Here is a 22930-nt window from a genome sequence, read left to right as displayed (position 1 = left end):
GGATGCGCATTCACAAGCACGCTCGCTGGTCTTAGAGAAACACGGGCCCTAGGGAGCCAGTCGCTCGGGTACACGCCTAGGAATGTTTCTCTGGTGTAGGGGTCTGCTGAGAAAAAAACAGAAGTGCTGTTCAGTGTCCATCTTCACATGTAGTCGAAAAGTATGCGTCTCCTCCAGTTTATGTCTATGACGTCAAATACACTGTACACGATCATATTAACAGTGGCGGTCAAGCCCCCTGCAAAGCGTACTTCTGCTCTCAGATTTCCTGTTATGATCAGGGAATAGTGATCAGCACAGTCTTGGTCTGGAGACAGATCGAAGGTGAACAGAGTATAGCCATGGGCGAACTCTTCTCAGTCGACCGGCAAGAATGATCTTTCATATGACTATCTGAACAAGCTGCATGTATTCTCTCATGCAGCAGCCATTCTCAAAATCAGGCTGCAGCAGTTTCAACGAGGCTTGTTCACCATCCACATACAGGGCCACAAAATCTATATCATAATGTTTAAAGTTGAAAGGGTTCTTAGTGTTAAGGAAATTATTGAACTGAAACTGTCTAGAGGTAGCCGCTTAGCACAACTTATATAAAACTTGCCTAGCATGAGTAGCTAAAGTTGCTGAAGCCTTAGGCCGCACTCAGATAACATGAGGATCTTTCACCTAGTTCAGTAAGAAAGGGCCCCAGAGCCGGTTCCAGCTGGAAAGATAAGGAAGCTACAAGCAGTCTGCGTTCCTGTGTCTCACACTCCGAAAGGGAGGATGTCAAGGCTTTGAAATAAGGCCTGTGCAGGGCATCAGGACCTTGAGGGACAAAGCCTCCTCTCACTGCTGGGGCAGTGTTAATTGTTGTGGTCTGGAATCACCTCCTCCTCGTCAGGACCTTGAGACACAATGGCGGGACCCAACAAGGAACGAAGGCACATCCGTCAGCAGAAACCGCAACAGTAACGATAAGGAAAGAAACAGCCTGCCTAGGAACAACGATGAGAGCCAATAAGGAGCAGGAGACCCCAGACCTGAATATTACTATTGGTCCGAACTACCGCGTGAGGGGTGGAGAACTTAGATTGAAAGGTTATAATTGCCCAGGGATTTCTTTGTTCGGGGTCCCTCTTCGGAGGCACCCAGCTCGAGCTGTAATTACGGCACGCGCATCATTAAAGTTTAATTATTTAATTTGCTTTGATTTGGCTCCGAACTTTTCTGCGGGAACCTAGGGTGGGACCCTGTTATGGTGGCCGGCGAGCCTAACCTTCCATAACAGTTTGGCGACCCAGGTGGGACCCTAGGCGACCACTGTCGGGGCCTCTTGTCTCCAAACGATCATCTGGTGCCATCGGGTGAGTTCACCTGGGATCTTTGGCAACGAGAGGCCCCGAAAAGGTGAGTCTTAAATTCCCACCTAAATTCTAAATTCTGGTCTGGTAACAGAGTGCACTGTAAGGGGTATGCGGGCTGATCACCAGAAGGCGTACCAGGCAGGGGGGTACGCAGGTTGGCCACCGTAAGGTGTACCAGGGGATGGGTATGAGTCCCATCCCCAGGGTTTGAGTGGCTTGTAAGTCCCATCTCGGTCCATCTGGAAAGGGGAATGCGCAGCCTGATCAGCATAAGGCGCACCACGAGACTATAAAAACAGAAATCTAGAGTCACTGTGACTGGTGTGAGCGTGAACAGTGCTGTGTGTGTGAGTGCGTATAGCCTGGGAACCAGCCGGGGCGCCCGTCGGCTGAGGAAGCCGCGCACTGCGAAGGGACAGCAGTCCTAGCAGTCAAAGACTCGGGTGGTGTGAGTGCGGTTCCCAGAGAGTGAGAGAAAGAGAGTGTGTGATCACACCAGCCACAGGGGCTGGTGTTACTGGTAAGGAAGTGCGCTGCCTGATCTGCATAAGACGCGCTTTTCAAAAATTCAATATGGGGAATAATTTCGGCATAGAAAAGGGGACGCCCTTAGCCAAAATTCTGCAAAACTGGAGTAAGGTTGATGGTACCAAGAACTTAAGGAAAAAAAGGTTGGTCCAACTATGTCAGGAGGATTGGTCGTTCCTGACAAAGGAGGGAAACCCGGTGGAACGGTGGCCACCGCAAGGGACTTTTGATCAGCAGGAAATAACTCTTGTGAAATCATCTAGAAGACAGGTTTCCAAGTCGAATGGATTACTGGTATGTTTGGGATAATTGGGCATGGGCGCGGGAGCATTCCAGCCAGGAGGGAGGGAGGAAAGGAACCCGCTGAAGGTAACACTCGTGCTAGCAGACACTAGTACCCCGGACCGCGCTCCAAAAGTTTCTGCTCCCCCTTATATGCCTGATGATCTATCTGTCATTACTTCTCCTTCTCGTCCTCCTTCTCCCTCTACTCTACCGGCTGCCGGACTCTATCCTGTGATCTCCAATGTGCTGACTAACCCTGCCGCTTTACAGCCAGGGGAAAGGGAGGGGCCAGTCCCCCTCCTCCTGTGCTGCAGGTATTTACTAATCAACCCCGGGACCCTGGTGATCTTGCCTTATGGGGGGGGGGGGGGGGTGTAAAATGCCGAGATTAAGAAAAGATGCCGAGCAATGTGTCCAGTTGTTTTCTAATATATGCACCAGGCTGTGGCGGACAGATGAGTGAACTTTTGCCTTAAACATTTCTTGGTACATAAGGTGCAAGCAAACCATAACCCCGAACAAGCCATCTGTTCCCAGCGGAAACAGGACTGAGCTGCTGCGACCCCCAAAATGGTCTCCCTGCGACCACCCGGGACACACCGAGCCTGCGCCGAACCAGACCACGATCGGGCAGAGACTTTGGGACCTGGACTCTAAATTATTGCCGCTTAGCACAACTTCTATAAAACTTGCTTAGCAAGAGTTCCCTAATTTCCTAATACCTGCAGGGACAGTGACGAACTGGGTATGCTGTAGTCAGCCAAAACAAGTAATAGAGGCCGAACTGCTTCCCACATGAATGAGTGTGCAAGGAACAGAACTAGTAGCCTTGACACATGCAGCGCACCTAGGAAAAGGAAAGCGAGTCGATATGCCTTTGGGGTATGGCATGCAACTGGGACGTTACGGAAAGAACGAGGATTTTTTACGTCATCAGGAAAGAAAATAGCTAATGGAGAAGAAATATGTAATTTTCTGGAAGCAGTCCAACTGCCCAAAAGAAATTGCTGTAATACACTGCCCAGCCCATACTAAAGACACTACAGAAATTAGTAAAGGAAATGCTTTAGCCGACACTGCTGCGAAGGCTGCAGCCCGACAACCTCTGAGAGAATGTATGGGGGCAGTTCCAAGGATGAACCAAAGTGAGTGGCCAAATTTAATAGACCCCAAAACCATGTATGAAAAGGACTGCTCAGTGGAAGAGAAAAAAACAATGGGAACAGTGGGAAGCAAAACAAAATGATGATGGAATATGGACACTTGGGGGAAAACCAATTCTACCAAAAAATATGTAATTACTATAGCTAGGCGGTTTCACGATAAAGCTCATGGGGGAGCCGAGGTGGTAGCTAACCAGGTACAGAAAGTATGGGCCGCTCCAGGAATTTACGTGGCTGCAAAAAGAATAACGAATAGCTGCCCGACCTGCCAAAAGTTTACAAGCAGCAAACCAAGCTCAGAGTTAGGGGGACGACCATGGGCCTACTTCCCTTTTCAAAGGCTACAAATAGATTACGCGGATATGCCATCCGCCAATGGGTACAAACACTTGTTAGTGAGAGTAGCTCAGTTATCAGGCTGGGTAGAAGCTTTCCCAACAAGAAAGGCCGACGCAGGGGGAGTAGTAAAAGCCTTACTGAAAGAAATCATACTCAGGTATGGGGTCCCAGAAGCCATTGATTCAGACAGGGGTGCCCATTTTACGGCAAGCATAATCACTCAATTATATAAATCATTAGGAATAAAAAGAAACCTACGTACCCCTTATCACCCACAATCTTCAGGACAAGTAGAAAGAATGAATAGAACATTAAAAGAAAAAATAGCAAGAATATGCACACATGTTAGCCTAAAATGGCCAGAAGCATTAAACTTAGCTCTATGGGATGTTTGAAATGCGCCATGACAACCCGCAGGACTAACACCAGCAGAAATTCTCTTTGGGAGACATTTAGCTATACTAGGGACTTATATTCCAGCTAAGACCAGCCTGTTAGACGGAGATGAACAACTAACCCAGTATGTTCTAAGTATGCAAGAAAAGGTTTGAAAATCTTAAAAAATATGCTCAATGATATCAATCCACACCACCTGAAATACAAGTGCCTGATATACAGCTTGGGGTTGAAGTTTTAGTTAAAGTATTTTTATGAAAATCCAAGTTAGAACCTAAATGGGACAGGCCATATACTGTCATACTATGTTCTTATTTTGCTGTTAGAGTTGAACTGTACTTGTATATATTGAAAAAGGATGTGTATGTGTAAGAACACTTTGTAATCTTATATTCATAGATAACATTGTTGTAGATACAAGTAATTACTCAAATATTTGTATTTGTAACTTTACCCAAAATTATGGGATGCGACTTTAATTATTCAGCTCCTATTAGATCTTATCAATTGTTACAATCTAATTATACACTGAGTCAAAATTTAGTACCTACCCCCATTAGAATGAATCTTACACTGGTGAAGAAACTACTACAACGTGATGATTTGCGTCGACTGCTAGAACGCACCCGAAACAATGGACAGAATAATCACTGTTCATCATGATGCAGAAGAGATACACCACATCTTGGAAAGGGTAAAGAGGGACGAAAAACATCATGGTTGGGAAACTCTTCTAGGATGGTCACCAACTGCAAGAGGGATTTATAATCACGTGTTTCACCCAGTAGTAGTTAAGTTTAACTGTGTTATGCCTGTTCCTTACACTCATATTACGTAAGACTATGGAAAGTGATAATACGCCTTGAAAGACTTCGAGAACTCTGTTTAAAATATTAGCAGGGATGCTTAAGAAAAACAAAGGGAGGACTAACCTTCCATAACGCTTAGCATAATTGCCACTAAAAGTGCCCTTATCTATGAACACAATGACAACAAGCAGTTGTCCCAGAAACAAGTTTTCCTGGTTGCTGACACAGCTGCTGGCCAGTATGCTAAACATTTTCACGCCCGCCTGGTTTAAAAGTTCTTTTCTCTGGTCAGTCTGTAATTTCTGAGGTGTGCGCCCCCTTCTAAAAATGGTTTTAAAAGCCCTGGTTATTTCAGAACCCATTTTGCCTTATAGGCCAAAGGCCCAGGCATGCTTGGATAATGTCTATCACTGTTAAGATGTGCTTCATACCATCGTTGTATTTGGAAAACTGCTGCATATCCACCAAGTCTGCCTGCCATTGAGTGTCCACCTCTGCCACAATCACCTTGTTCCTTTTAAAGCGGTTTCTTGCTGCCTTGTGTAAGCTGTAAGCGTCCTGGTTTGCAAGTCAGATTGGCAGTTCACCTTTTAGCAGCTTAAAAAAGGAGATTTTATACCCCCCAAAGCTTCCCACCTCCCTAGGAGCTGAGTACATGTCTTTTAAACAAGAAGCAGTGGTGCAGACATGTCTACCAACACGCTGCTACTACACACATGTAAGAAATGAAACACCAGACAATCAATTTAACTGATGCACAGAGACACTTTATTAACAGGGTATGAGGGGTGTTGGTCGCCAGTCAGGCTTCTCCAGCCTTTTTCCTTTTTCCCTTGAATGCTGTTGTCTCTTCTATGCTCTCTCCCCTTTCTTTGCTGCATGCCCAGGCAGGAAGGCGAACAGTTCACAGTACACATTTGTCTTCTCCCCCCTCAGTCAGTCAGCTGGAAATTTTTAAAGCATTCTATAAGGTCATCATCGACCTAAGGATAAGGAAACACACATAGCAGCAGCCTGCACCCCACAATGGTCTTACAGGTAGCTATAAGCTCCCCCACAGCCATGGGATTTCTTTGTTCGGGGTCCCTCTTCGGAGGCACCCAACTCGAGCTGTAACTACTGCACGCGCGTCATTAAAATTTAATTATTTAATTTGCCTTGATTTGGCTCCGAACTTTCCAGTGGGAACCTAGGGTCGGACCCTGCTCGAGTTGTAGTTACTGCACGCGCATCGCTAAAATTTACACCCAGGGTGAAGAGGACCAACGGGATGCCGCTGGATCCACGGGTGGTGATATCTCTTTCTCTCTCTCCCCCTCTCTCTCTCCTTCTCTCTCTCCCCCCCCCTCTCTTTCTCTCTCCTCCCCTTCGCCTTTCCCCACCCCACTTCGTGGAAAATAAAGTTAAAAGGTTGTACGATATTTGACCGGTTTTAGCATCTTAATCTCGTCCTTGGGATCGTAACGAAACCCTCACAATATTGGATCGGGACATCTAATTGGCATCACGGACAGGATCCCTTGAGACGAGAGTGTCGTACAACCTTATGGTGTGCTGAGCGATTGTGTGTGTGAACGAGACGTACGAACAAGTACGAAGCGAGTGCGGAGTTCCGATCCGCGGTTCCGCTCTCCCGCGAGGGAAGCGGCCGGAGATGAAAGAAGCGTGAGGAAGGAGTGAATGGTGAGATCTTTAGTATACTAGTTTACGGTTTGGCCTCCTGAGGGTGTATAGGGGAAACTTGGATTTTAAGGTGTGACCCCCTCAGGACGATATCCCCTTTGTAGGACATTTTTTGTAGTAGTTTACGGTTTGGCCTCCTGGGAGCGTATAGGGGAAACGGACTCTTTAAGGTTTGGTCCTCCCGGGACAAAATCCCCTTTGTAGGATATGGCCGCCCAGAAGGCAGGCGATTTTTGTGAGGAAATCGGGAAATTATATGACCTTTTGGAAGCACACCGTTCTCGTCCCTCGCCCCCGGGACGAGACTGGGCACGGGACCATTGGTTCCACTTGCAAAGTGTAGTGGACCGAATAGCGGTCTTGCAAAAAGAAGCTAAAGTTAAGAGAGGAAAAGGGAAAGCTATTGTTTGCGCCATGCTAGGAGCGTGCCTAGCAGCTGCGGTGGAGGACAGGAAGCGGGCACCTTGTCAGGCGCAGGCTGTGGTTGCCGCGCTGCAAGCGGCGCTAACGCCGCTGCAAGAACAATTAGGGGAAATCAAGCGTGTGCTGGAGGAGGAGAAGCACCAAGGTCTGATACTGAAAGAGGAGCTAAGAAACCAGCTCCTGAGGGAGGCAGACACCCTCACCAAAAGTGAGGTGCTGCCCAAGGGAAAAGGGGTACGCCAAATGTACCCCCAAAGGGACCTAAAAAGACTAAAGGAGGCCGTAGACGGCCCCCCCCCTCCATATGTGCCCACTAGTCAAAACGGAATATATATACGAGGACGACAGCGACAACCGCCCCCAGGTTGTTACCAAAGAAATCCCTTTCACAGCTACCGAATTGGCCAAGCTGCGAAAAGATTTTGCCAGAACGGCTAGGGAATCCAAAACTGAATATGTGTGGCGGGTATCCCTGTCGGGGACGGGGGGACGGAATCCTGCTATCGGAAAAGGAGGCAGAGGGATATTGGGGCCCGGGCATGTTCCTGACGACCGGCGATCGCCGAGCCCTGTGGTCCCTGACTCAGAGGGCCGCATGTTGGGCGGGGGGGGCTGAACCCTTTGGAAAGGGGGGATCCCCTAGCTATAACAGGTTCCATCGATCAATTGCTGGAAAGCGTACAAAAGGCAGCTTGTCTGCAAATGATGTACGATCGGGAACTCGAGCCGAACCTGAGCTCTCCGATGTTATTGCCGGTAGATCCCGAGCGGATGACGCCCCTAATATGGGGACTTCCTGATTCCCTGAAACCTATTGGGATTCAATTGCAGGGGAGAATCCAAGATGTGCCCCGCGAGGAGAGAATCGCGGCTGCCCTGGAGGGGATGGTAACCACTGAGCATCGGTGGCTGGGGAAAAAGGTGTGGACCTGGGGGGAGGTAGCCCAGGAATTGATCAATTATGGGAGGAAATACGGGCCAGTCGGCCGGACTTACCAAAAAGTGGAAACTAGGGCCATGCGGGCGGCAGAGCCAGCAAACAAGCCGCTGGCATTTTCTGGGAGGAGCCCAGACTTAGCCAGAAGAGAAAGATCCCTGACCCGGCAGGGACTATGGCAATTGGGGCTGCAAAAAGGCATGCCCCGAGATTTGATGGATGGGCTCCCAACCAAAAAACTAGAGCCAAATATTGCTGACTTAATAGCGACTATCCAGGAACAGTCCCACCCTGTGATGGCAACAATCGATGTCAAAGGCATGTTGTTTATGGTCCCTTTGCAGCCTGAGGACCAAGAGCGTTTTGCCTTCACGTGGGAGGGACAGCAATACACATTCACTCGACTACCTCAGGGGTACAAGCACTCCCCTACGCTAGCCCATCATGCGCTAGCACAAGAGCTCGAAACTGTCCCCATACAGGCGGGAGTCAAAATTTATCAGTACATAGACGACGTGCTCGTAGGAGGGAGCCAGGTAGAGGACGTTGAGAAAATGCAGCGCGACATTATTGCTCACCTAGAGCAGATAGGGCTGACAATTCCGCCCGAAAAGATCCAAACTCCCTCCAGCGAAGTAAAATTTTGGGGAATCTCGTGGAGGAGGGGGATGACCTGCAGTCCCTCGGATACCCCGTCCTCGTTGGACTCAATTAAAATGCTGGAGTCCAAAAAGGACCTGCAACACGCTCTAGGGCTGCTCGTATCCTGGAGGAAGTACATTCCCGATTTTTCAATTGTTGCCAGGCCATTATACGACTTACTACGGAAAAGGGCTCACTGGGAGTGGACCTCGGTCCACGATGAGGCGTTGCGGCTGCTGGTTTTTGAGGCGAACGCCTACCAAGCTTTGGGGCCAATCCACCCCACCGACCCTATCCAGACCGAATGGGGGGTTGCCCGGACCGGGTTCTCTATCCACCTGTGGCAGAAGGGGCCAGAGGGGCCTACACGGCCCATCGGGTTTTATTCACGCAGCTTCAAAGATGCTGAAAAGCGGTACACCACGTGGGAGAAGGGGCTGTTTGTAGTCAGCCTCGCTCTAAGGGAGGCTGAACGAACTATTCGAAAGCAACCCATAGTTCTCCGAGGTCCGTTTAAGGTGACCAAAGCGGTCCTGGCAGGGACCCCGCCCCCTGACGGGGTGGCTCAGAGAGCCTCCGTACGAAAATGGTACGCACAAATAGAGCATTATTGCGAAATTTTTTCCATAATGGAAGGAGCCGCTAAAGTATTAAATATACAAGATGAGGCAGACTTGAATAAAGAAACCCCCCAACTCCCCCCTGTAATTCAAGTAGCTCCCCCATTTTCCGATCAGATCCTAAATGCATGGTTCACAGATGCTTCCTCAAAGCGGAAAGGGAAAACCTGGAGATACCGGGCTGTGGCGCTCCAAGTGGGGACTAAGGAGCAGATCATTACAGAGGGAGAGGGCAGTGCGCAGGTGGGAGAGCTGGTTGCAGTGTGGAGCGTGTTCCAACATGAAAGCCAGGCTACTTCCCCTGTACACATCTACACGGACTCATATGCGGTGTTCAAAGGCTGCACGGAATGGCTTCCTTTTTGGGAGCAAAACGGCTGGGAGGTTAATAGAATAATAAATATACTTGGAGAGCAAAAGATGCTAGTGGGAAAACCCACTAGATTCACACAAAATGGATTATTCCCTCCTCCTGACCCGAGGAGCGAGTTTGTTCTTATTTCTGTTTTCAAGGGCAGCGATCTGACCAAGATGCACCTACTGCTCTAGACCATCCTGATTCAAGGATGCATCCACGAGGGTGACGAACGACCACTCCCTCTACCTTCCCCCAACCCATTTAATCCCTTCGAGAACAATGAGTTCGTGTTGCTAGCGAAAGCAGTAAGCCATCTTTCAATTTAAGCCACTGCTGGGTTTGCGGAGGACCGCTAGGGTTGTCAAGCTGGCCGTGGACGTCCACACCCCTCACCCCAGACCAGATCGTAAGCAATTATAGTGAAACCGCGGACGACACGTGGGACGACAGTGGGACCTGGCCAATTCAATTTCCAGCCATGGAGCAATATTGTTTAAATCGTACCCAGGAGGGAGGGATCAAAGTGGGGGAAAGTAAATGTCGATGGACACTCACTTGTAAGCTGCTCGATAAAGACGGGAATCTCCACTCACGGACGTGGCTCAATGAAATGGGGCGCAATCGGGGATTTGAGGGATACTGGTCAAACAAAAATGAAACTTTAACTCTCCAATGACCCAATTATCCCCCTTACAAGCGAACCTGCAAATGGGAAGGCACTTCTGGGGCTTGGTATTGTACTGGCCGAATAGGTGATGGGGCAACCACATTTGTCAGCCCTCTGGGTGACAGAGACACAACTTACTTTCAATTCCCACGAGGGATAGATGGGCCATTTGCTCAGGGCATTGGAGCTAAGAAGGGGCATTATTGGATCTGCGGACACAGCATATAAAATTTTACCCGCGGGATGGTTGGGAATTTGTTATATAGGGATTATCAGACCTTTGTTTTTCCCTTTTACCAGAAACAGGCAGACCTCGGTTAGGCATAAAGGTATATGACAACCTCGGAGACAGAAGGGTTGCCCGTAAGACGCGATCCATTAAGGTAGATTTGGGGGGGACGCAAAAATGGGGAAACAATGAGTGGCCTCCTGAACGAATAATTCAACATTACAGGCCTGCAACCTGGAACCCCAATGAACCAATATCGGGGGCGAGAGAACCCATTTATAACGTAAACCGAATAATCAGACTACAAGCGGCTCTGGAAATTATTACCAACAAAACCGCTGATGCAATAGATCTTTTAACTCGGCAGTCCCAACAGATGCGCACGGCAACCCTTCAGCACCGCATGGTTTTAGACTATCTGTTAGCTGAAGAGGGAGGAGTGTGTGGGAAATTAAATATTTCTAACCATTGTTTGGAAATAGATGATGTAGGCGAAGTAGTTCTCCAGGTAACCAAAGATATCAGAAAAATAGCCCACGTCCCCGTCCAAACCTGGAATGGCTGGAGTGGCGATTTGTGGTCCTGGTTACCGGGGGCACTGTGGGTGAAACAGTTAATATTCTATTTGTTATGTGCGGTTGCCGCTTTAATGTTCTTACCTTGTATAATTCCTTGCTTTGTTCAATTAATCTGACATGTTGTGTCAAATATGCAATTTGTTCCTACCACCTCGCCTGACGGCATAAAGAAAATCTGTGCCATCTGTTGGCCACAGCCAACCACAGTACCTATCATTTAAACCCATTCCCAGTTTATCCTGAAGGAGGAAATTGCATATTGACATCCACCACGCATTTGCCAGCTGTTTTATACCTGTTGTAACAATCACTTACCTCGTTAACTCAGTTTTGATGCTTGTTCTGTGAAGTTAAATGTTGTTAAAGTTGTTAAAGAATGAGCCTGCATTGAGCAAGACCTCTGTTTAATCACTGTTAAGCACCTTTTTTTTTCCTACCCAAACCCATATCGTTCCTTTTACTCTTCCCGCGACTTGTCAAAAATTGTTCATAACTACCGTGCGTGCTTCTACCTTTTCTATACTTCCTTCTGATCTTTCTCTATCTCATATCACCACCGTGGACGAAGGCTATGAAGACTTCAGGAAGGAGACGTACCAATCAATGTTTAAGTCACGGGGTGGTGTGGCAGACAGATGAGTGAACTTTTGCCTTAAACATTTCTTGGTACATAAGGTGCAAGCAAACCATAACCCCAAACAAGCCATCTGTTCCCGGCGGAAACAGGACCGAGCTGCTGCGACCCCCAAAATGGTCTTCCTGCGACCACCCAGGACACACCGAGCCTGCGCCGAACCAGACCACGATCGGGCAGAGACTTTGGGACCTGGACTGTAAATTACTGCTGCTTAGCACTACTTCTATAAAGCTTGCTTAGCATGAGTAGCTAAATTTGCTGAAGCCTTAGGCCGCACTCCCTAGTTCACTGAGAAAGGGCCCCAGAGCTGGTGCAGGCTGGAAAGATAAGGGAGTTACAAGCAGTCTGCATTCCTGTGCTTCACACTCCGGGAGGGAGGATGTCAAGGCTTTGAAGTGAGGCCTGCTTGGGCGCCAGGACCCTGGGAAACAAAGCCTCCCCTCACTGCTGAAACAGTGTTAATTAAGGGGGGGGGTCTGGATTATATCCCCTTCCTCAGGACCTTGGGAGATAACACCTACTGTCACTGCTGGGGCAGTGCTAATTGCTGGAACAACACCTCTTTGTCAGGGCCTTGAGAGACAAGGGCGGGATCTGAGGAATCAAAACACGTCTTGTCAGCAGAAACCCCAACAGTAACGATAAGGGAGAAAAGCAGCCTGCCTAGGAACAACGATGAGACCCAATAAGGAGCAGGAGACCCCAGACCTAAAAATTACTATTGGTCTGAACTACCGCATGAGGGGTGGGAAACTTAATTTGGAAAAGCTGTAATTGCCCAGGGATTTCTTTGTTCGGGGTCCCTCTTCGGAGGCACCCAACTCGAGCTGTAACTACTGCACGCGCGTCATTAAAATTTAATTATTTAATTTGCCTTGATTTGGCTCCGAACTTTCCAGTGGGAACCTAGGGTCGGACCCTGCTCGAGTTGTAGTTACTGCACGCGCATCGCTAAAATTTACACCCAGGGTGAAGAGGACCAACGGGACGCCACTGGCTCCACGGGTGGTATCTCTTTCTCTTTCTTCCCCTTCCCTCTCCTTCTCTCTCTCCCTCTTTCTATTCACATTTTTGCTTTAATTACTCATTTCATTATCCCTTATTAAAGAATGTCCTGCCAGCCAATCACAGGGCTGCCTAAGAACACATGGGGTATGATGGTTTCAAAAAATAGCAGTCAGCCAATCACAGAGCAGTATGAAAACATGTGGGCTATGATGTTTTTACAAAGCGGCGGCTCCCTGCCATAAAACAGTGTCTGAAACAACATGGCGGCCCCTGCGTATGTAGTAGGAGGGGCCTCCCTGTTCTAACACACTTCTGGGTAAACTGGGAGGGGGTGGCTGGTCGTGCCAGCCAATCACAGGGCAGTCTGTGAACACGTGGGGTGCGACGTTTTATAAAATGGTGGCCCCCAGGGGCAAAAAGAGGTGGAATAAACAACAGATCAGGTGACCAGAAGAGGGGAGGGACTTCCAGGGCAAGTGGGATGTGTGACCACCAGTAGGGGTGGGGCTTCCACTAGAAGTTGGGGGCAGGGCACCTGTCATGTCTTCTCTTGGATAAAAGTTGGCCTTATACTACTTTCATGAATTCTTCTAATGTAATGCTGTGATTGTGAAGGTGATAAATTAGAAAGTCTTGAGGCAGCCTCAGTAAAACTGAAATAATCCAGACTTGGAACGAAATTTTCAGTTTTCAGGATGCGTTTCATGAATCAACATGGCATTTAGAGCTTTTTACTCTCCTCTTCCCAAAATGCAACTCTCCGATGGGGTTACTTAGAAGGAAGCTTTGCTAGAAAACCTCAGGCTATGTCTATAAGAGCAAATCCAACAGCACTAGGACATGTGTTTGAGCAGTGGCATATGATCATCCATGCTGTTTATTGTTAGCATGCTCCCAAGTACTCTCCCAAGGACTGTTCCTAATAAGCAGTATGGACAAGGCCTTGTGGGGGTGGGGGGGGGGGGTTATGGACACAACCTTTGCTGTACCACCTCATCTCAGAGGCAGAGAACAGATCTAGGAACATTTTATTGAGTAGTAGAGACATAGCCTCAAAATCCAAACGTTGGGTCTCACATTAATTCATTTGCAACTCCCAGAAATATCTTTTGAATATTTGCAAATAAAATATGGTTTACTATGGAAAACATTTGTTGCATAATATAAGAGCTTTGAGGAGCTATTTATTTTCACATATCAGGATTACATTTCTATTCAGGTTACTAGGATTTTATTTACACCTGATGAAAATGGGCACAACAGCGTGAGTTGCAAGACATCTAAAGAACTAAATGGAAAATGTCTACCTGCATTTTAAACTTGCTCTTCATATCCACTCGGAGATGAGCTTGAACAGCTAGACCAATTTTGAACACACTGGGGTGGTTTATGAAATGAAAACACTGAAAGCCAAAGATGATGTCCTCAGGATAAATGTGGTTTGGATTCAGCCCATTGTAGAGAAAGGAGACACTTGAAAATTCTTATTTTGTGTTCAGATTACATTCCACATCAGATATTCAGGGAATTCCTTGTCCCTTGTTCTTTGTTCAAACCTATGTGAGGTTTGAAAAACCGAGATGCTATTTCTTTGCACTTCTAGGTCACAGTTAAGATGAATTGGCCCTAAATCTGATTTCTTTTTTTAAATCTCCCAGCTGTTTAAAGCAGCATCAGCTTGTACCAGAGATGCTTGGGCAAAATTTTCTACTGATGCAAACTGATGGTGTTTTATGCCAACAAAGATTTTTGTCCCTTATTTGGGCACATTAGAGGTTTCATCTTAGATTCAATACAACAACTTTAAAGAATTAACTATCAGCACACATTAATGGAAACTTACGTCTTACAATCAGCCTTGTATAAGCAGAAGTAAAGAGGTTTCCTCCTATGTATCTGGCAGAGTAAATCCCTGCATCCTGTGGCTGAACTTGGGAATAGGACACTTGTAGTTCACCCGGCACTTCGTGTCTGGGCACAGAGTGAATGAAAGAACCTGAGAAAAGAGCACACAGGCACAATTGACAAGAACATTTGCAATGGTAAGTGGAATGTGAGAGCATCTGCTTCATTAAGGGTATCATATCAAGGAACTTTTCAGTTCAAAGGGAGTCATGAGCAACAGGGAAAGCAATAAACAAAACATAGAGACACAAGGGCTAACAGAGACAATGACAAAGACCAAAACTCTCATGTCGCTAACTGATGGGCCGTTAAGAAACTACAGGCATAGCTTTGGAGAGAGCCAACCTGGATTTGTACCTGATGAGAAGGGGAAACAAGATGAACATGAAGATTTTGGATGTTTGAGGAGAGGGCTGCGGGACTATGCAAGATTTATTAAGGAATGTTTAGGGGAAGGGGATCAGGAAAGAACAAGGAGAGGGGAATGGCGAGGAGGGGGTATAAAAGGGATCAGTCACGTGTAAGCAGGGGCCGGTCAGTACGCTTGCCTGACCGAGCCCTGCGCCTGATCACCGCACTCTCTCCTATCTTCTTATTAAATCCCTTCTTAGCTATCTCTCCGTGTAATTTCACTCGCTATCCCATGTGCGAGTGCTGCAAGGTCTAAGGGCCAGCAGCTGGAGAGACAAGAGTGAGTGAATTTGGGGCCAGCAACTGGAGTCAGACCTCAGGTGACAGCAGCCCCGTGTCTGTGGCGCCAGCAACTGGGGCGAGAGAGGGTCTCAGCGTCAGCCACCGGAGCGGGACCAGGGGTCGTAGGGCCCGTGTGCCTGGGCGGACCAGAGTGTTTGCACTGTCCCCTAACCTGGTGTGCGTGTGTGTAGTTCGCTAGCAAACTTCAAGCTGGACTTGCCGGTGAGTCGGAGGCCCAGGATACAGGCAGGGATCTCAGATGGGCAGAGGGGCCGTGCTGATACACGAGGGATCCACAAGCGTGGGGTGCTTGTGAGACGAGTGTGCGAGTTTGCTAGCGAGCATCAAGCTGGACTAGCCGGTGAGTAGGAGACCTGTATAGTGAGTAATGGGGCCCAGGATCCGGGCAGGGATATCAGACGGACGGAGGGGCCGTGCTGATATTGGAGGGATCCTCGAATGTGCATGTGAACCAGAGCGTGAGGGCGTGTGTGCTTTCGCTAGTGAATGGCAATGCTTACTTGCCGGAGAGGAGGAAGGGGACTCGGCGCTCTGTGCTTATGTGTTATGGGAGTTCTGGTGGTGTTGTAGGTGGGCGGTGTTGAAGGCAGCGCCTTGTCTGTGGCAGTCTGTGTAGCTGGCCGTGTCTGTGTCCGTGTCCGTGTCCGTGTGTGTGTGTGTGTGTGTGTGTGTTTGGGATACACACTCAGCCTTGCTACTGGTTGAACCTGCAAACAGGAAAGCAGCTGTTGTGTCCATTGGCCTGGGACGGGGAGATCCCTGGGTTTCCGGGCGCACTGGGCTGGGCTCCAGCGGCCGGGCAGGAGGGATTCCTGGGTCCTGGAGCCCACCAGAGGCAGCGGCCCTCATAACATCCCTTAACAGAACTCATTCACACTTTACAGCGAGAGAAGTTTGACTCAGCTACTGAGGGAAGACAGCTGGGATGAACTGAGCAATCCATCCCAGAAAATGTATTTATTGGTTACGAATTTGCAGACAATCCTTTAGCTATACTACAGTTTTTGGTAATTGGAATGGTGTAAGTAGAAAGGAAGCTAGTTCTTGAGGAGGTTCTGTGATAAAGGGGATAAACAACTTCTAGTTAAGCACTGCTTTACAAGAGTGTTGCTTGTAGTCTACTGATAAAGAATGTTAAGTATTTCTTGGCTTTTGATGAAGTAAGTGGTAATTCTCTGTAAGGATTCACGTGTGGCTGCTTGGAGTCAAATAACAAATGCTGAATAGGTCCTTTTTAATCTCAGTAGCACTGGGATTTACCAAGCAGAACAAAACAGGAAGAGCACAATGTGTTTTTTCTTTTCTTCCCAGACTTGACATATTTCTGTCTCCTTTCTATTTTTCACTGAAGGAGCTCATCTGTGTTATTCTAGGTTTGCAGTAGTTAGTCATACATGTGCACTAAGTAATGCAATAATATTCGAGCTTCCTCCCTCCCCTCTGGATCACTGTGTAACAAGATCTGAGCATTGGTTACATTGATACTGAAACAAGATAAGGGGCTAAAAGTTAATGTGCCTCTAAAAGCCATTTGGAAAAGCAAAGGTATGCACTTGAAAAGCAGTAGAAAGGCAAAAGAGGATGCAGGGAAGAAGCCCTCAGAGCAGCACAGCAAAAAAAGAATCTGAAGGCAGCAAAGCAAAGATATGAGGAGATGGGGAGGGAAAGAAAAAAGGAAAATAGGAAAGAAAGCAAAGGCACAAAGGCAATTTGGGATTGTGGAGGGGGAGCGAATAAATAGGTAAGCTCAGTATCTAGATGGTTCCTTTTGGGAGCATTAAATACACAAGGAATCATGCCTTCTCTAATTTCAGCATGTACATTATCAGCAATGACTTTAATGGAGTTACATGGGCATTTGGCTAAGAGAATGATAGTAGGGAGAGGAGAAGGGGCAAGAGAGGAAGGGAGATTAATTACCATTTTTGTAGATCACTGCATCTTCCTCTTTTGCTGCCATTCTGATGAAGGAAATTTTCACATGTTCTCCCTTATTTGCTGTAAGAGTTAAGGCCACTGGATGGAATGAAGCTAAAATCAAAACAGGAGAGAAGCATGGAATCAACAGTTCTTATCTCTGGGTGATCCCTGGGCTGAAAGCTGAGAATGGTTTAAAGCACAGTCCCCTATCATAGCTTTTTACGTATGAATTTCTTGCTAGCATGCGCTGACTCTTATAGCACCAGCAACCTCATCTCTGTGTTTTGGCAGGGACAGAGGACTCACCTATACCCTGGAGCAAGAATACAACTAGAACCTGGGACATGGAATTAAGACAAATTAGATATTTACCTGGCTAACTGTAAGTACTTCCTAACTAGGAGCTCCAACTGGCTGTGAAATACTTTCCCAAGTTTCTTCATTCCTAGATACATATTTTTTAAACAGAAAGGGAAGGGACAGAAAAATCTCACAAAATGGTATTTTTTGTACTCAATGAATGGAAATTTTAATTACAACACATCATTTTGAAAAGTTAGGATAGTGTCCATTCATTTAATTGGAAAATACCAAGGAAAAGCTCTGAGTTTTTTTGTGAGACCAAGTAGGGGTTTTCTGACTACTTTTAGCTTGGAGCTTTTATGCCATGCTCTTACTGATATGCAATGTGGTTTAAAAAAAATACAAAAAGTCTTTTAAGAATTAGGGAATGTTCATTTTTCAAACTATTCAGATCTTGATCTGAGTCAAAATGTTACATCTTTGTACTTTTTCTTTTAGTACATCAGAGGAACTGGGGCACTGTATACTACTGGTCCCTTTTCTCTTTCTATATTTGAGGATATTTAGCCATAGAGTTCCTCCTGGGTAAGTTCCTTCTCTGTCTTGTTTTTTGTTTAACTCTCTGAAGCATCACACTGCTGCCACCTTCTCATGAGCAAAGTGAGCTGGACCTGGCAGACAGAAACTCTCACTTGGGCCTCAGCTGGAAGGAATCATTCAAGAGTAATTCATGCTCTTAATCAGTTCCTCATTTGCTGAGGTCTCCTTTTTACTGGTCACATTTATTTTATGTGGGGTATTTTATTTAAGGGACACAGATACAAGTTGGTAGAAATCGTGAGATAGTTTATTCATAAAATCTTCCATTTATGCTTCTTTTTTGGTTCATTTATAGAAAACTTTCAAGCATGTATACTTTGGTTCATACCAATGGTTATAGAAACCAAACTGAGGTATATGGCTGAAATTTGTTTTTGAAGAAATTGAGTAGAAGTAGGATCAGAAATTGACAAAAGGAAGATCAGAAAGCAGAGATAAAAAATATGAACTAACTTTCTGTTCTCTTAGATATTTGTTAGAGCTGTTAAAAAACAGCTTCGATGTTACATCAAAGTTTATATGAAGCTGAAATTGTGTTAGTGTCCCCAAAATGTTATTTTGGAAAAATCTGAGGGGAAAAAAAAGTGGTATTCTTAAAATATTTGAGGAATGAACATTTTAATTTTTCCATTTTAAAATAAGTTTTTATTCAAATTGTAAAACATTTGTGTTACATGATGCAATATGAAATGAGGAGAATTTGAGGGGGGAAAAATCAAGACATTTCAGTCAATCCAAAGCAATGTTTTTCTTGGGATTTTCTTTCTTGGAGAATGTTGACATTTTAAGGTTTCATTTCTAACTGGAAATAAGACAAATATTGAAAACTCAAAATTCTTTTCAAAATGGAATTTCTGTCCTCTCCACAGTTCTAGTGTTTATTCTCTGAGCTTATTTATTCTCTCAGCTTACATATATGCATATCATTTTATGTTTTTGTGTATAAGTGTAGTTCAGTTAATTTCAGCAAGACTGTGTGAAGTTAAGCAGATGCATTTATGTTTAGAGAACCAGGGATGGACAGAGCACCAGTCACATTGTCTAGTCACTGGTATCTGGACTTGCATAGTAACCTAGATAAATAGAGAATTCTCATATGGAACAATCAAATAAGTTCTCACAAGAAACAGGAAAACAAAATCTGTGAGCAGTTCCAGCTTGCTGTCAACTCGTAAGTTGAAAGTTATTTATGAATAACAAACACACAGCTAAAATCATGATCTATTTAAGAAAAGAAAATTGAACAGCTTTCCCCAAAACGAATTGTTAATTACAGATAATTCTAAGTGTTTTAGTCGCAGTGGGGTTTAGACCAAATTTAGAGAGCTACTATTAATTTCTTTAATGAGAAATTCACTTTCATTTTCCCATTCTATTTTCTTTGTGTGTTGTTTAAGCTTATTCACAAGATTTTTTCTTCACAGTATTTTTGCAGTGGAAAGGAACCCACACTCCTTGGTGGACTTAGCTCCAAAGTATTTGTAGATTGTGACTTGCATTCCATGATTTCACAATTTCTATGCACCAATTCTTTATAGAGACATAATGAGTTGCAGGACAAGTGCCGTAACTCTCTCCCACTGTAGCAAGTTTCTGCGAGGGTAACCCTCCACTTCAAATATATATATGTATATTAAAATATGCATATATTGTATAGAGCGAGTGAATAGACTATATTAGACTAGCTATAGAATAGACTATATAGTATTCTGTTCTAGATATATACACTGTAACACAGAACTCCCCCCAGCTTGTGCCCAGGCAATCCACTGACTCACAGCCATGCTGGCTGAAGCAGGGGGTCAGATCCAAAGCTGCAAGGGTTAAACAGTGAGGTTTGCCTAGCCGTGCCTAAGGGTGAGTCAGGCAGGAGCTGCTGGCAGTAAAGAAGAGTAAATGGGCTTGAGTCAGCAGTCAATCTCAAATGCCTCTGAATCAATTGGACGCGCTCCGGTGCCAGCTCAGGGATCGCAAAACCTATGGTGTCCCGATCCAATATCGGGGGGGTTTCGTTACGATCCCAAGGATGAGATTAAGACACTAAAACCAGTCAAATATCGTACAACCTTTTAACTTTATTTTCCACGGAGTGGGGAGAAAAGGTGGGGAAAGGCGAAGGGGAGGAGAGAGAGAAAAAGAGAGAGAGAGAGGGAGAGAGAAAGGGATATCACCACCCGTGGATCCAGCGGCGTCCTGTTGGTCCTCTTCACCTCTGTCCACCACATCACCCCGTGACTTAAACATTGATTGGTATGTCTCCTTCCTGAAGTCTTCATAGCCTTCGTCCACGGTGGTGATAGGAGATAGAGAGAGAGATCAGAAGGAAGTATAGAAAAGGTAGAAGCGCTCACGGTAGTTATGAACAATTTTTTAACAAGTTGCAGGAAGAATAAAAGGGGGGGAAAAAAAGGAAAAAAAAAAAAAGGAGGTGCTTAACAGTGATTAAACAGAGGTCTTGCTCAATGCAAGCTTATTCTTTAACAACTTTAACAACATTTAACTTCACAGAACAAACATCAAAACTGAGATAACAAGGTAAGTGATTGTTACAACAGGTATAAAACCGCGTTGTGGATGTTAATATGCAATTTCCTCCTTCAGGATAAACTGGGAATGGGTTTAAATGATAGGTACTGTGGTTGGCTGTGGCCAACAGATGGCACGGATTTTCTTTATGCCATCGGGTGAGGTGGTAGGAACAAATTGCATATTTGACACAACGTGTCGGATTAATTGAACAAAGCAAGGAATTATACAAGGTAAGAACATTAAAGCGGCAACCACACATAACAAATAGAATATTAACTGTTTCACCCACAGTGCCCCTGGTAACCAGGACCACAAATTGCCACTCCAGCCGTTCCAGGTTTGGAGGGGGACGTGGGCTATTTTTCTGATATCTTTGGTTAACTGGAGAACTACTTCGCCTACATCATCTATCTCTAAACAACAGTTGGAAATATTTAATTTCCCACACACCCCTCCCTCTTCAGCTCACAGGTAGTCTAAAACCATGCGGTGCTGAAGGGTTGCCATGCGCATCTGTTGGGATTGCCGAGTTAAAAGATCTATTGCATCAGCGGTTTTGTTGGTAATAATTTCCAAAGCCGCTTGTAGTCTGATTATTCGATTTAGGTTATAAATTGGTTCTCTCGCCCCCGATATTGGTTCATTGGGGTTCCAGGTTGCAGGCCTGTAATGTTGAATTATTCGTTCAGGAGGCCACTCATTGTTTCCCCATTTTTGCGTCCCACCCAAATCTACCTTAATGGATCGCGTCTTACGGGCAACCCTTCTGTCACCGAGGTTGTCATATACCTTTACGCCTAGCCAAGGTCCACCTGTTTCTGGTAAAAGGAAAAACAAAGGTCTGATAATCCCTATATAACAGATTCCCGACCACCCCACGGGTAAAGATTTATATGCTGTGTGTCCGCAGATCCAATAATGCCCTTTCTTAGCTCCAACGCCCTGAGCAAATGGCCCATCCATCCGGTCTGGTCTGGGGTGAGGGATGTGGATGTCCACGGCCAGCTTGATAATCCTAGCGGTCCTCCGCAAACCCAGCAGTGGCTTAAATTGAAAGTTTGGCTTACTGCTTTCGCCAGCAACACAAATTTGTTGTTCTAGAAGGGATTAAATGGGTTGGGGGAAGGTAGGGGAAGTGGTCGTTCATCACCCTCGTGGATGCGTCCTTGAATCAGGATGGTCTAGAGCAGTAGGTGCATCTTGGTCAGATCGCTGCCCTTGAAAACAGAAATAAGAACAAACTCGCTCCTCGGGTCAGAAGGAGGGGATAATCCATTTTATGTGAATCTAGTGGGTTTTCCCACTAGCATCTTTTGCTCTCCAAGTATATTTGATACTTTAGCGGCTCCTTCCGTTACGGAAGTACGGAGGGTCTCTGAGCCACCCCGTCAGGGGGCGAGGTCCCTGTATTGATTAAAAAGGTTACGGGCCTTTTCTTCAGCCCCACTGCTACAGTGATTAATAAATCTCCTTTGTTATTGCAGGCGAGTTGTCTTATAAACATCCACCCTCCGCCTCCCCCCTCACCCTGAGGGGGCGGAGGAGCTAGTTTTCCGCCTCCCTTTCATCCCCCTCAAACCCCTCTCCCACGTTTAACACCGCTGCGGAAGGTGGTTTCAGTCTGGGGGGGGGGTCCCTGTCCAGACCACCTCCGTACCAGGAGCTCTAGTTTTTTGATCGGGAGCCCGTCCATCAAGTCTCGGGGTACGCCTTTTTGTAGCCCCAGTTGCCATAGTCCCTGCCGGGTCAGGGATCTTTCTCTTCTGGCTGGGCTCCTCCCAGAAAATGCCAGCGGCTTGTTTGCTGGCTCTGCCGCCCGCACGGCCCTAGTTTCCACCCTTTGGTAAGTCCGACCGACTGGCCCGTATTTCCTCCCATAATTGATCAATTCCTGGGCTACCTCCCCCCAGGTCCACACCTTTTCCCCCAGCCGCCGATGCTTGGGGGTTACCATCCCCTCCAGGGCAGCCGCGATTCTTTCCTCGCGGGGCACATCTTGGATTCTCCCCTGCAATTGAATCCCAATAGGTTTCAGGGAATCAGGAAGTCCCCGTATTAGGGGCGTCATCCGCTCGGGATCTACCGGCAATAACATTGGAGAGCTCAGGCTCGGCTTGAGTTCCCAATCGTGCATCATTTGCAGACAAGCTGCCTTTTGTACGCTTTCCAGCAATTGATCGATGGAACCTGTTATAGCTAGGGGATCCCCCCTTTCCAAAGGGTTCAGCCCCCCCCGCCCAACATGCGGCCCTCTGAGTCAGGGACCACAGGGCTCGGCGATCGCCGGTCGTCAGGAACATGCCCGGGCCCC

The 22930-nt window shown here is 46.5% G+C and overlaps 1 protein-coding gene across 1 annotated transcript in view; it reads right to left on the bottom strand.

Moving 5' to 3' along the window:
• Positions 1-22930, bottom strand: part of LOC135324356 (angiopoietin-1 receptor-like) — a 71231-nt gene that overhangs the window by 21579 nt on the left and 26722 nt on the right. The window contains exons 3-4 of the mRNA XM_064500412.1: positions 17188-17298; positions 14492-14644 (exon numbers count right to left, since the gene is read on the bottom strand). Coding sequence (XP_064356482.1) covers positions 14492-14644; positions 17188-17298 — 264 coding nt within the window. The remainder of the gene's footprint in view (positions 1-14491; positions 14645-17187; positions 17299-22930) is intronic.

This window comes from Dromaius novaehollandiae, chromosome W (assembly GCF_036370855.1).
Source record: "Dromaius novaehollandiae isolate bDroNov1 chromosome W, bDroNov1.hap1, whole genome shotgun sequence".
Lineage (NCBI taxonomy): Eukaryota > Metazoa > Chordata > Aves > Casuariiformes > Dromaiidae > Dromaius > Dromaius novaehollandiae.
The sequence above is the reverse complement of the archived record's forward strand: the minus strand, read 5'-3'. Positions and strand labels throughout refer to the sequence as shown.